Here is a 15,062-nt window from a genome sequence, read left to right on the forward strand (position 1 = left end):
GCCTCTCTCTGCCCCTCTCTCCCGCTCTCTCTCCCTCTCTCTGTCTTTAGAAGCTTTACATATCTGTTCAACTAGTCTTTATAAAAATCATTTTAGAATATATTAGAAACATGAACATTGTAGCTAATTATTCAGGAAATCAGTAGTTGAATTTGTGTCTAAAAACCTGTGCTAAATTCATTCACATCTAGCTGGACATGTAAAGGAATGCTAGATGTGAGTGAATTAAGCATAGGTTTTTACATTCATATTTACATTCTGTAGTGTGAAGAGTCCAAATTTTCCTTATTAGACTTTCTTATCCCATTTAAGTTATGGAACTATTATCCTCTGCTTTTGAGTATAACAAAGGTTTGAGTTGTGTTATCATTATATTGAATTTGGATTTTAAGTTAGATCCATTCTTTACCCAGTTGTAATTTACATGTGAGCATTGGACAGTAGAAACATATAACCTATTTAAATTAAATCTGTTTGATATACTTAAGTGCTCTTTTCTGAACTGTATAGGTCCTGCCCTAGAACTTGAAAAAGTTGCACCAGAATCCATTGAGCCTGAGCCTGAAGTACAGACGGCTTTCAGTGAGGAAGCAAACACATCAACCTACTATCCTGCCACTGTTCCAGTAATGGACAAATATATTCTTGAGAACGGAAAGGTATTTTAAGAGGTTACTTCATAAATATTGGTCAAGTGGAATTAAGGTAGATTTCATGCCAGTAAAATCAAGGGGCTTCTATAAGATAGAAATTTGATAGAAATTTCTTCAGTTGATACATTGGAGCCTTTCCTGATGTTTTTGTGTTTATTCACCAAAATACACTCACAGGTGACACCTATGATGAAAATTCATAGCTTTGGAAGAACTTGCATGTCTTCCAATGAGTTAAATATGGGTATGCCAGGAATCCTGGAAGTAGCTTGGAACTCCTGTGTCTCTGTTTCATAGATAGCTGTGAGCACAACGTCTTTCTGAGACTACTGTTTGCATCATTGGAGAACCTTTATGGTGGTATTAATTACTTCCTGATTTACTTGTTTTTTAGAACAACACATTCTTCTTTGTGGTCTCTGTGCATCACACATATGGGCTCTGCGCCTGTGCTGAGCTGTGTTCAGGAAACTTCTAAAGCTCAGAAACGTTTTGGTGGGAACCCTCCCCCACCGTCCACTGAGCATATCCCAGTGGATTCCTGCCAGTTCCCTCAGCTCTCTTTCAACCGCCTAGTGGTAGGCTCTTTGGGAGCTTCCTCCATGCATTTTGAGGAACTTTTTTGTCAGTGTTCTGCATCAGTGCTGGGGACTGTTCGTTGACTTCCTCTCTTCTTTTTCTAGTGTCTTCGTCAAAAAAGATTTATTTTCCGTTGTCTCTTGTTTGTCCTTCCTTGTATACCATGGCTGCAGTCTGCATATGGCCACAAAGGCCCCATTTTGCAAATGCGTCAAATGTAGGAATAAGTTGCCACCCACTGACCCTCGCTCCCTTTGCCTTTTCTGTTTGGGTGAAGGCCTTCTACGCAATGCTTGTGCTTTGTGTCAGTCCTTCACGAAACAGGCACAAAAGAGTAACTCCGACAGGCTCAAAGCAGAGCTATGGAGGAGGGCTTTGTTAGCCATGGATCCAAAGAATTCCACTGACTCGTGTAAAGGAGAAGGACACAGCTGCTATGTCTTTATCAAAGCCGTTGTCTCCTCGTCCTTAAGTTTCCGCTGAGCAGAACCCTCCAACCCTGGGGCACTCTTTAGCACTCAGCCACAAGGAAGATTTTTAAAAAGGCTAAGGTTCCAAAGTTGGGATCTGATGGTGTTAAAAAGCAAAATAAAATGAAGGTTGGTGATAAGCCTTCGATACCTAAGCTTCCAACACCCCCTCCTTTACTGGACCCGCCTATTCGCGTCCTTTCCTTAGTACAGCCCATTCCTATGATTGACCCAATCTCTACAGCATTGGAAAGTGAAATCTTAGAGTTGTCCCCTCCTCAGCCAGTTTCTCGGGACTGAGAAATCCCCCATTGGGAGATCGTCATTTGCTGTCTGCGGTGGCAGATGAGGCTCCTTGGTGCCAATTGCCTTCTCTTCAGGACCAAGAGCACCGCTTTCTTCCTCCTGAATCGTTCAGGTCTCTGTATGGTGATCGTCATCATGAATATCAGTATAGGTCCCCCCCATGGTGATTGGGATAGAAGTTTGGAATGGTCTTACCCACTGCCACGGCACTGTATTTTTGAGGACTGGCTTTGTTCTCACGATCGAGAATATTACTATGGTTGTACAAGGTATTTAGGAATGGCCTCACCTCAGTACCATCCACAGCTGTCAGCAACTATTGCCCATCCTCCTGTGACTGATGACTTTGTTTGACCTCCTTCTGTGCCACCTCGATCCTCAACCTTGCTAAGTATCCAGCCAGTAGTGGCCAAGCCTACATAGTTGCCACCTTCACTTGTCGGGCAACCGGCCCTTCCTTCAGTCCCAGCTCCTCCACCAGCTTCGTCTCACAATTTGGCTGATGATTGACTCTTCTTCATACTCCTTCTGTTCCCTCTCCAGACGATGTGGCAAGAATGCAAGAGGGAGCTTCTCCTTCGGAGGACATGTTCAATTTTGCCGAACAGGTCAGCAGGATGGCCCATTCATTGGGTATAGAAATACAACAGCTGGAGCAGCGTATTCAGGACCCTGTTTTCAATGCAATCCATACTGAATTGTACTGGTAGCAGTCCCCTTCCTTCCAACCTTCCTTCAAACAGCATAGAAAACCTGGAAAGCCCCGTTTTCAATAGCACCAACATCTAAGCTGCTCGAGTCCCTCTACCACATGCAAGAGAAGGATGCAGCGTTTTTATATTTACCTCCTCAACCAAATTCTATTATCGTGGAGTCAGCGCAGGGCTCGTCACAGAAGGTTCATGCTTCACCTGTTGACAAAGAGAGTAGGAGATTGGACCTCTTGGGGAGGAGGATGTATTCTTCCGCTGCTTCTGGACTCCGTGTGGCAAACTATCAGGCCATGATGGCCAGATACCAATTGTTTCTCTGGGAGAAAATGGACTCTCTCTGTGCTTCTCTCCCAGAGGACCAAAGGGATCTCGCCAGAGTCTTTCACACGGAGGTTGTTAAGCTGTCGAGACAGCAGTTCCCGTCATGAAGCGGACTTTAGTGCCAAGTCAACGGTCAGTGTGATTGCTCTCTGGAGGGTGGAGGCATGCTTGGTTGAGGTCTGCGGGCTTAACTCTTGAGGCTCAGTTGTGAATTGAGGACTTGCCCTTTGATAGTGAGGGGCTCTTTAATGCTAAAACAGATAAACAAATGGACTCTGTCCAAAAAGCAAAGGCAACCACTCAAAAAATGGGTTTAGGTCCTCAGCCCCCACAGCACCGATACAAGCCACGCAGGTGGTTCTGTCACCAACCGTACACGACCAAGCAGCTGTTTGATCAGTACCAACGATACCAACTTCATCCACAACAAAAGAAGCAGACGGTTTCTTCAAAGTACTGTCAGGGTCATAGCCCTGAGCCGTCCTCTAAGCAGCTACTTTGACTTTCCAATGTTTGTTGTCCCCAGCCTCCACAGCCAACTATTCTATGGGTCCATCCTGGCTCGTTTCTTCCCAACTTGGAAGCTTATTTATTTATTTCATATCCAGATCAAACTTTGCTCTGCCAAAATATAGCCACCGCCACAGCTTTATCATTAGCTTGCTGCAGATTGTCAACAGTACAAGACGCCGGCAGTAATCGACACATCATCAGATGCACTGGGTCTTGGATTTCTCCACATTCACATAATATATTGTCGTCAGCCAACAGCCCGCACTTAAATAAATTTGTCCTACGCTCCTGTTCATTGTCCTCCAAACTATATAAGGGAGAGTATTTCCAGTGGCCATTTCTTCGTTCGTTAAAATACTCAAGTTGGTAATCTCATTCTTCCATTTACTTATTTGATTCTGTTCTTTGGTCCCCTCTAGGATATTAGTTCTTGACATAAAACTCTTTCTAGATCTAAGTTGACGAATAGGGGAAATATATCTGCTCAAAGGGTGATGAGAATCAGTCTCTTGCTTAGTTATTTTGGTATCTGCTTCTACTTTCCTTCTAATCTTAGGTGGGGCAATGCCAACAAGAGAATATAGTTTATTAACGGGCGTCAGTTTGAGGCATCCCATCACTATGAGCATTGCCTCATTCACAGCAATATCTGTTTGCTTCGCATGTGCCGATGCGTTCCATACTGGTGCCGCATATTCAGCGGTAGAGACACTCAAGGCCATAACTGATGCTCGTAACGTAGCTGGCTGGACTCCCCATGTATACGTTTGTCAGTCGTCAGATAAATGTTATTCCTAGCACATACTTTAGCCTTGGTATTCAGGCAATGTTGCTTAAAAGAAGGCATTCTGTCCAACGTAACACCTAAATATTTAGGTGTTGGGCAATGTTGTAATCTATTCCCTCTCCACATAAGACTTGGAAGTTGATAACAATGGACAGCTGGGTGCTGAGTATAATCACTTGGGGTTACATGATAGTTTCACAGCCTCCTCTAACTGGGTGTTGTTCAGGTTACCCCTCCATCGTAGGCCCTCCTGTTGGAGGCAACCACCTTGCTCTGAAAGGGAGCGATCCAAAGATTTATTCCATACCAACCAGAGGACAGTTTCTTGTCCCAGGATTTCACCGTACCGAAATGGGACAGAGGCCTCTGTCCCATCATGGATTTGAGGAACTTGAACAAGTTTATTATTCCCAGAAAGTTCAGAATGATCATGATGGCTTCGGTCCTCCCGCTTCTTCAGAAGAATGTCTGGCTTGCAGCTATAGACCTGAAGGATGCGTATTTCCATATAGCGATCGCAGAGTCTCACCAGCGGTACCTATGTTTAATCATCAGTACTGACATGTTCCAGTTTGGGGTCCTGCCCTTCGGTCTAGCAGCTGCTTGAGAGTTTTTACAAAATTCATGGGGGTTGTGTGTGTATATCCAGCTTCAGGATATTGAAGTCTGCCCTTACGTGGACAATTGGCCTCTCCTCTTGGACTTTGAGGATGCACTTTGTCATGCCATCGAGATTATTCCAAATCTTCTGGGAGCATTGGTCCTGTACATCAACAGGGAGAAGTCATCTTTGAAGCCAACACAACGGCTCTAGTTCATAGGGCCACTGCTGGATTCGACAGTTGCACGCACGTATCTCCTGCGAAAGCAGCAAAATCAACTGATTGCTCTCACGGAGACCATTTTCTATCGTTGACGGATCACCGTTCACACTATCCAAAGTTGCTAGGGCACATGGCGGCAACAGTCATAGTTGTCCATTGGTCAAGGCTTCGGATGTGACCATTACAGAACTGGTTGCTCTGAAACTTCAATTCCACCTCCAGTGCACGACATTGTCATCTGAAAGTTCCAGACGAGATACCAAATTCCCCCCTATGGTGGATGCAGCCACACAACTTATGTCGGGGAGTTCCCTTCATCCAACCATCCCCCATGTGGATATTGATGATAGACGTCTCCCTTGCTGGCGTGGGGAACTGTTTTACCTATTCCCTTAATTTCCCTTCTCTTGAGGGTGCTCCAAAAAAATTAGCACATGATGGGATGGATTGCATTTCGATTGGTCCATTGCTGCTGCTGAGGAGCCATGGTTTTCAGTCCTGCTAAGTCTGTCAAAAAAAGGTGGTTCCTGCATCTCCCACAAACTTCAGGTCTGATCTCGCGGGACCGAGGCAGGATCTGGCACCTGGATCTCGACACCCTGAATGTAATGGTCTGGAGGATTCGGCAGTGGGTACTGGTGCTTGGCTTCCACTGGAAGTTCAGGCAGTTTTGGATGCAGCTAGGAAGCTGGCTATGTGTCAGTCCTATAAAGCTAAGTGGTCGTCATTTTTGAAATTTGCAATTCTCCATGGTTTTGAACCCCTTCAGGGATCGATTGAAAATGTTCTTTTGTTCTTGCTTGACTCGTTTCAAAAAGGTTTAAAACTTTCATCCATAAGTGTTTATTTAGCAGCTCTCTCTTTTTATAGAGCGCAAATTCAAGGTTTTTCTCTTTTCGCTCATCCTACTACTCATCAGTTTCTGCGGGGCCTAAAGAATTCGGCACCTCCAGTAAGAACTCTAGTACATCAGTGGAGTCTTTCTGTTGTGTTGCACGCCCTTCTTTCAAAGCCTTTTGAACCTATGGTTACTATGGACCTTTGGTTATTAACATGGAAGGTGGCTTTTTTGGTTGCCATCACGTCTTCTAGACAGGTCAGTGAAATTTGTGCCTTGTGTGTGGATCATCTCTACATGATCTTTCATAAAGACAGGGTTGACCTGAGACCAGACATTTGACTTGCTACTAAAGGTGGTCTCTGATTTCCAAGTGAATCAATCTCAGATCCACCTTCTGATCTAGAAATGAACTTACATGCTTTCGATGTGAGGAGGTCACTAGCCTTTTATAAGTTGAGGACAACATCTTTTCGTAAGACACAATGACTTTTTGTTTGCTATGGTGGTCCTAAAAAAGGCCTCCCTGTTTTTTCCCAAAGGCTAGCCTCTTGGATGGTGCAAACTCTTGGCTTAGCATATGACTTATCAGGCTTGGAGCATCCATCTCATGTTTGGGTGCATTCCATGTGAGGCGTTGCCATGTCTACAGCCTTTGGCAAAGGTCTACCACTGTCGAATTTCTGTAAAGCAGCGACGTGGTCAAAACCCTCAACGTTTGTAAAGCATTTCAAACTGGATGTCAGGGCACGTTCCAACTGCTTTTGTGTGAGCTGTGCTCTCAGTCTTGTCGTGAGACACCTACCCACCACCAGTAAGTGAGCTTGTTAATCGCCCATCTGTGTGATGCCCAGAGACCACAAAGAAGAAATGCAGGTTGCTTACCTGTAACTGTAGTTCTTTGAGTGGTCATCTGTGCATTCACACAACCCACTCACTATCCCTACTTTGGTGTCAATTTTGAATTCAACGTTGGTGCCGAGGTACGATTTTTCCCTCGGATCTGAGGCCACACTAGGTGGTCTCAAGGAGCTGAGGAAATGGCGGGAACCCACTGGGGCATATGCAGTGAATGGTGGGGGAGGGCTCCCACCAAAACATTTCTCAGCTTTAGAAGTTTCTTGAACAAGACTCGGCGCAGATGCAGAGCCCATTTGTGTGAATACACAGTTGACCACTTGAAGAACTACAGTTGCAGGTAAGCAACTTGCATTTTTACATTTACGTGCTTTCATTTCATGATCTATACAGAATGCATTGATTCAGGTTGATTCTAATATTTTATTGTTTTAACTCTTGAGATATTACAGATCACTGTGTTTATTTTTTAAATATAGTGGCTGGTATTTATGAACAATTAAGCAGATCACTTAGTTACCACTGACTGGGTGCTGTATCCCAGTTGTAAACTGACTGCTGTTTAATTTACCCTTCAGGTCCATCTTGGCAGTGGCATCTGGGTAGATGAGGAGAAATGGCACCAGCTGCAAGTAACGCAGGGAGATTCAAAGTATACAAAAAACTTAGCAGTTATGATCTGGGGAACAGATGTTCTCAAGAACAGAAGTGTTACAGGAGTTGCAACCAAAAAAAAGAAAGACGCTGTTCCCAAACCACCTTTGTCACCTCATAAATTAAGCATCGTCAGAGGTAGGTTATTTGAAGCATGTAATATTCTCTTCACCAGAAATTGTCCTCACAAACTGCTATAAGCTGTGGACTTATCAATCCTATACTCCAGTTACGCAGGGAAGGCGGGGGGGATATACTGCTGCCATGCAGGTGGGAAAGCTGCTTTGCCTTATGCATGCAGCCCAGAAAAGGAGTGGAAAACACAGCCAGAAAATACAAAAATAGCATAAAAACAACAGATGCTTCCCCTCCTCCCAGTGTCACTGAAAACATTGCACTTGTTCCCACAATCGGGACTGTACCCGCAGTGGCACTGAATGCTGCCCATACACAGAAGGAGTCAATGGGCTGAGGTCAATGGGGGCCTGCCCCCAGCAAACACCCCTGTATCACAACATCCACAATGATGCCAGTGCACCCCTACTCAGTCAGCTTCAGTGGCACAGTGAGTAACAATCCCGGTTGTTGCTGCAAGTCCTTCCAAGTAGGCTTTTCAATCCCTTATACTCCTCACAATGCACAGAAAGTGAAGGGAGGAGACCCCATGCAACACAGATGCCTTTACAGAGTGTACACAACCCACCCAGGACAAGGGTTCAAGACCCACCCAAGGTCTTGACTGTTTTCCCAAGCAGCCAAAAGGAAGGGCCAGACTATACAAGGAGAACAGCTGATCCACACTGGTGGCAGCAGCTTCCAAAGGCTTAGTGCGTAGGGCAGCCTTTTCCAACTTGGTGCCCTTCTGACCATTGGCTGTGCTGGTTGGGGCTAATGGAAGTTGTGGTCACCTGGATTGACTCCATGGGATGGGTATTGGAGACACTGTGTTACACTGGTTCCAGTCCTACCTACAGGGCTGATTTCAGAAAGTAACATTGGGTGACTATTCCTCGGGCCCCTTGGCAAGTGAGCTACAAGGTTATGCAGGATACCATCTTGTCCCCAGTGTTGTTTAACATCTATATGAAGCCACTGGGAGAGGTCATTAAGAGGTTTGGAGCCAAATGCCATCAGTATGCTGATGACATACAGCTCTATTTTCCCTGTGACATCTGAATCAGGAGAGGCTGTGCTAGTCCTGGATCAGTGTCTAGACTCAGTAATGGGGTGGATGAGGGCTAAGAAACTGAATCCTAGCAAGATGGAAGCCCTGTGGGTGAGTGGTTCCCTGGTCCAGCAGATAGGCTTGTTGCATGTTCTGGATGGGGTTGCACTCCCTCTGAAAGATCAGATTCATAGTCTCGAGGGTACTCCTAGATCCATTACTGTCGCTGGAGCGGCTGCGGCAACTCAGAGTGTCTTTTACCATCTTCAGCTGGTTCACTAGCTCCTGGACAGGGATAGCATGGCCACGGTGGTACAGGCATTAGTAACCTCAAGACTGGATTAGTGCAATGCATTCTACGTGGAGCTGCCCTTAAGGCTGGTCTGGAAGCTGGAGCTAGGGCAGAATGTAGCAGTTCGGCTGTTGTTAGGAGCTGCCTTTTTTCAGCATGCAACTCCTTTGCTGAGGGAACTGCACTGGCCTTCTGTTCGCTACTGAACCAGGTTTAAGGTTCTAATACTAGTGTACAAATCTCTAAACAACTTTGTACCAGGATACCTGAGAGAGTGCGTTCTCTCTTACCAGCCTGCCTGGTTACTGAGGTCATCAGAGGGTATATATTCTTGGTGCTTCCACATGGACACATGGCCTGACTGGAATCCACCAGGAAAAGAGCCTTTCACTGTGGTGGCCCCCTTCCTATGGAATTCCCTGCCTTTGGAGGTCAGGCAAGCACCAGCGTTGCGTTGCTTCCAGCACCTCCTGAAAACATTGTTATTTTGAGAGGCCTTCCTTGATTGACCAGCTGCGGTTGGTTTTATCAGAACTCTTTCTTTTTTAAAAATTAATTATTTTAACATGGTGTTTTTATTCTTTTATCCCATCTGCTGTTCACCGCTCCGAAATCTTTGGATGTGGAGAGTTATACAAAGATTGTAAATAAAATAACATAAGTGAATAAAGCACCTGGAGTGCACCACATTGGAGAATGCTGGCATAGGGTGTGGGGCTGGGAAGCAGGAGACAGGGGTTCGAGCCCCACTAGGAGGAAGTGGGGGTTCACTCACTGCTTGCATGCCTGGGGAAAAAAGTAATGTCGTTGACAAAGGAGGGACTTTCCGGGGACTGTCACCCACACTGCAAGCTCCACTGAGCAGTTCCCTAACCACTCATCCACAACAGCAGACTGTCGCCAGACACATCATGGAGCATTTGTCTTCCCCCACCCCCAGGCACAGACATAGATGTCTGGAGCACGAGGAATGCAGGGGAAGCCCTGGCAGGGTGGAACAACTCATGGTTTATATGCAGAAGGTCTTGGGTTCAAACCCAAGACACACTAGGACAGTTGGAGAAGGACCTCCCACGTGCAGGCAAACTTAGCCAGTCAGGAAGAGCACTTCATGGACCTATAGACTGGTTCCAGCATGGGCCAGCTCACTCTTTGGCTCACCCATTCCTCCTGACAACTCACATGTCCAGTCCTCTCCTGGAGAGCGAACCACCCAGTGAATCACCCAGAGAGCTGCGGCTCTGGGGCAGTATAGAAATATAAGAAATGTAATGAAATTGCTCTTCCCCCTGCTCCCCTCCCTCTGCCATCTGATTGCTTTGTATACACCCATCCCATTTGTGTACCGAGAAGCCTGCTCCCTCACAGTCCAGGGAACCTGAGTGAGCAGACAGTGGAGGGTGCACCGCTCCTGAGCCCATCAAGCTCCCTGACTACCTTCCTCAGAGCCCCATCCTGAGGCCAGCTGAAGGCAGTATTAGTCAGTCGCTGGCACAAATAGTCCCTGAACCTGGATGAATAGTAGGTGCTTGTGAGGGAGTGAGAGAGAGAAGAGGGAGCGGTGCCACCTGAGTGCTCAGTCAGTGCACCTACCTCAGCCTTCCACCCCCATAGTGGGGAGACTGCAGTGACTGTGAATGTACTCACCCCCTTCCCCCTTGGGAGTTGCAGTGGAACTCTGTGTGGGGGGGGGGGGCAATAGCCTGCTCTACTGCATGCATCCTTGATTGTGCCAACAGCAGCAGTGGTTGGAATGAAGTGCCTAGCCTTTGCCATCAGAGAACGTGTGTGTGTGTGTGTGTGAGAGAGAGAGAGAGAGAGAGAGAGAGAATGCCTTCTCTGTGAGTGGGGAACACTGCTCACCACTGGTGTGTGTGGGGGAGCGTGTTGGAGCGGTACAGGTCAGACAAGACACAGTATTCACATAGCAAAGGGGGTGGGGCGAAACAGGGAAGCCAGCTGAAGCAGTTATACATTACAGCTTAACTGTAACCTTCTCTTGCTGAACCATGTGAGCTGCTCTTTCCTGATGGTGGAACAAAGTGGGGGTTGCTGCTGAGTGTTTGTTTCTGGGGTCCCAAGGCTAGGTACCTGTGAGGGTTCTAGACCAAGAAGTATTAGCAATGTGCCCAGGTTCCCATACATGTTCAGGAGACAAGCTGTTTGTGCAAAGTACTTCTTTTTTAGTGCAGGGAGCTCTTTCTCGCTGTTTTCCCTCACCATAGTTCTCCTTTGTGAGCTTTGTGTGTGTGGTCTTCAAGACCAGAGAGATATAACCCCATGCTGCACTCATAGACATCAGAGTTATGGGCTGTCTCTGCAGCTTTTATATACTGGAGCACCATATCCTAGGTTAGCCTTCCCCAACTGGGTGCTCTCCAGCTGTTTTGGACTGCATCTGCCATCAGCACCAGCCAGCATTCACAATTGTCATGGATGATGGGAGCTGTAGTCCAAAGTTGGCAAAGGGTACCCTAGGCTCTGTCATGGCAATGTGGGCAGTGTGGTTGTTGATGTGGGGCGGCTGTTCCCCCCACCCCCACCCCCACCCCCACCCATTGTATTCAGTGGGAGGCAAATCCTTGTGCCAAGTCCAGGACTGGTCTAAAGTTCCTCCTCTATTATAAAGCATGGCCATGGTCTGGAGGAATATATACTATGGCATAAGTGTTTTCTTCCTTGTGCCACCCACAATTCCATCCCATTAGCCATTCTACTGACGTATCTTCATTAGTAGAACAGCTCTACTGGTAGAGTGGTTCATTGGCATATCTGTTATGATACAGAATGCTGGATTAGATGGACCCTTGTTCTGATCCAGCATGGCTCTTCTTATGTTCTTTTGATAGCAGCATATCTTGTGTTCTTTCAACATAGCAGGCCTTGCACCAAATGCTGTGGCTCTCAACTAGCAGATCTCAAGTACAGGATTGTGTCCTTAATTAATCATTGTATGCATTGAGACTTTTGTGACGAGTGTCTCTCACAAACCCTATAATATCATTACAAAATTACAGCTTCTACATATGAAATATATGTAGACATGAAGTCTTCTCCAATCCCCAAATTTTCATTCAAAATGCCGTTGTAACTACAGTCCATTTTAAGAGGAAAATAGGTACCTAAAGGCAATTTGATTAGTAAAAAGGAACTGCCATACTTAATCTGACATTTGAACAAAAAGACCTGATTCTGAAAATAAAACTAATATGACATTTTCTTTGATAATACCTTTATAAATGGTACCTATCTGCTTTAATCAAGGAACTATAGCTCAGAGATCTTTAAGTTTTGGGTGTCATCTGGGGAATATTAAGCACAGTTAAAAAATAATTATATTCGGTAGGACTTAAGCACTTAATACACTTAATATTACAATCTTATACATGTTTACTCAGAAGTAACTCCCACTGCGTTCAGTGTGAAGCCCAACTCTCTAATTTCAGTGGGATTTGATTGTACATAATACTCTAAGGATGGTATACTTTATGGATTCAGATGTGCCTTTAACTATGCTGAATTGACTTTTAATGCTAGCCTGTTATAACATACTGTGCCTTGATGTGCGTACATGTGTACACCATCACTTTGTACCAGGAAGAGGTAACGAGAGTGCCCTCAAACATTTTTTGTTTTGGCATGATCCAAGTCTCACACTGCCTGAATGATGCCTAAGGATATGAATGTCTATTGTATATGACTGCTTTGTAGGGAGTAATGCAGCTTAAGAAAATTAGTGTATTCACTAATTATCAGTGCACATCCAAATTCGCCGATAGTTAGAAAGGGCAAGGCCCAATCCATCTGTTACTATGAGCACTCATGTAGGCATATACAGTCAGGGCCAGAAATATTGGAACAAGGATCATTGTTTTGGCGGTTTGCCTCTGTACACCACCACATTGAAGTTGAAAGGAAACACACCCAGATGGAAGCGAAGTCAGGACTTTCAACTGTAATTCAAGGGGTGTGACAAAAGTGGGGCACTAACCATTCAGGAAGGGCAGCCAGTGGCATACACATACACCCATCGTTGGTGGCTCATAAGTAATGGAACGAATGGCTGACAAGCAGCTGCATGGGCAGGTGTGGCCTGTTTCCTGGGTACCCCATGACCAATCAAGCAGATAAAAGGCCTGGAGGTGGTTCTGAGTGTTACATTTGCATTTGGTGGCTGTTCACTGGAACTCGCAATATGAGGTCCAAAGAGGTGTCCATGCGAGTGAAGGAAGCTATCATTAGGCTGAGGAAACAAAATAAACCCATCAGAGAGATAGCAAAAACTGTGGGAGTGGCCAGTGCAACCGTTTGGAACATCCTGAAAAAGAAGGAATTAACTGGAAAGCTCAGCAACAGCAAAAGGCCTGGAAGATCATGGAAGACAACTAAAGTGGATGACTGCAGAATTCTGCTCATGGTGAAGAGGAACCCTTTCACAACATCTAGCCAGGTCAAGAACACTCTTGCGGAGGTAGGCATGTCATTGTCAACATCTACAGTCAAGAGACAGCTTTATGAATGTAGATACAGAGGCTTCACAACAAGGTGCAAACCACTGGTAACGCTCAAGAACAGACAGGCCAGATTAGCCTTTGCCAGCAAACACCTAAAAAAAGCCTGCCCAGTTCTGGAATAAGATTCTTTGGACTGATGAAACCAAGATTAACTTGTACCAGAATGATGGGAAGAGAAAGGAATGGAGAAGGAAAGGAACAGCTCATGATCCAAAGCATACCACATCATCTGTCAAACATGGTGGAGGCAGTGTTATGGCATGGGCATGTATGGCTGCCAATGGAACCTGGTCACTGGTGTTTATTGATGACCTGACTGCTGATAAAAGCAGCAGGATGAATTCTGACGTGTATAGGGCTATACTTTCTACTCAGATTCAGCCAAATGCTGCCAAACTGATAGGACGCCGCTTCATATTGCAGATGGATAATGACCCAAAACATACAGCAAAAGCTATCCAAGAGTTTCTCAAGGCAAAGAAGTGGGGTGTTCTTCAATGGCCAAGTCTGTCACCTGATCTCAACCCAATAGAGCATTCTTTTCACTTACTGAAGACAAGACTGAAGGCAGAAAGTCCCACCAACAAGCAGCAGCTGAAGGCAGCTGCAGTAAAGGCCTGGCAAAGCATCTCGAGGGAGGAAACTCAACATTTGGTCATGTCCATGGGTTCCAGACTTCATGCAGTCATTGACTGCAAAGGATTTTCATCCAGGTATTAAAGGCGATCCTTAAGTTTGAAATCATGTTGGTTTGTTCCATTACTTATGAGCCACCACTGATGGGTGTGTGTATACGCCACTGGCTGTCCTTCCTGAATGGTTAGTGCCCACTTTTGTCAACCCCCTTGAATTACAGCTGAAAGTCCTGACTTCGCTCCCATCTGGGTGTGTTTCCTTTCAACTTCAGTGTGGTGGTGTACAGAGGCCAGCTGCCAAAACAGTTATCCTTGTTCCAGTATTTCTGGCCCTGACTGTATGTGTCCATTGTTTGAAGAAAATCACAATGGTAGGACTGGCAACATAATTGGCTCTCACACATACCTCCAGCTTTGCTGGTCCATGGGTCAGGATGTCATTGGCATAGGGATTTGCTCCTTCAGAAGTTACTGAGAGTGGTGTGGAAGCAACCTCACTAGCTCTCAATCAAGGAAAGAAAAACATTGTTTAAAACTCTGCAGTTGTTGCTAAGAAGGCCTTAGCATTGGGAAGTGCCATAGCTCAGTGGCAAAGTATACGCTTTGCACACAGAAAGTTCCAAGTTCAATCCCTGGCATCTTCAGGTAAGGCTAGGAAAGACCCTTTCTGAAGCCCTGGAGAGCCACTGCCAGTCAGCACAAACAATACCGAGCTAAATGGATGAACAATCTGACTCACTATAAGGAAGTTCCTGTGTTCCTAATACTTGGAGATAAACCAGGAGAACCAAATAGCTAGGAGCTCTTTTCTCTCTCCCAAAGCGTTCTTTTTTAAAGATTTTGAGTAGCATCAGGGTTAGTTAGGCAATAATTGACTATCTTGTGTTCACAACTCTAGGACTAATCTTCGTAGGGTGGTGGGATGGAGATTTTACTCAAT

The 15,062-nt window shown here is 45.6% G+C and overlaps 1 protein-coding gene across 3 annotated transcripts in view; it reads left to right on the top strand.

Moving 5' to 3' along the window:
• Window positions 1–15,062, top strand: part of BEND5 (BEN domain containing 5) — a 1,382,785-nt gene that overhangs the window by 837,328 nt on the left and 530,395 nt on the right. For 2 of the 3 annotated variants that reach the window (XM_084852551.1, XM_084852553.1), the window contains 2 exons: window positions 511–659; window positions 7,441–7,654. The exons of the other annotated variant lie outside the window; for it this stretch is intronic. In XM_084852551.1, the coding sequence (XP_084708677.1) occupies window positions 511–659; window positions 7,441–7,654 (363 nt within the window). The remainder of the gene's footprint in view (window positions 1–510; window positions 660–7,440; window positions 7,655–15,062) is intronic. 3 annotated transcript variants of the gene reach the window in all.

This window comes from Heloderma suspectum, chromosome 4, assembly GCF_057233095.1.
Source record: "Heloderma suspectum isolate Gila_16-S chromosome 4, 16-S_ref, whole genome shotgun sequence".
Taxonomy (NCBI): domain Eukaryota; kingdom Metazoa; phylum Chordata; class Lepidosauria; order Squamata; family Helodermatidae; genus Heloderma; species Heloderma suspectum.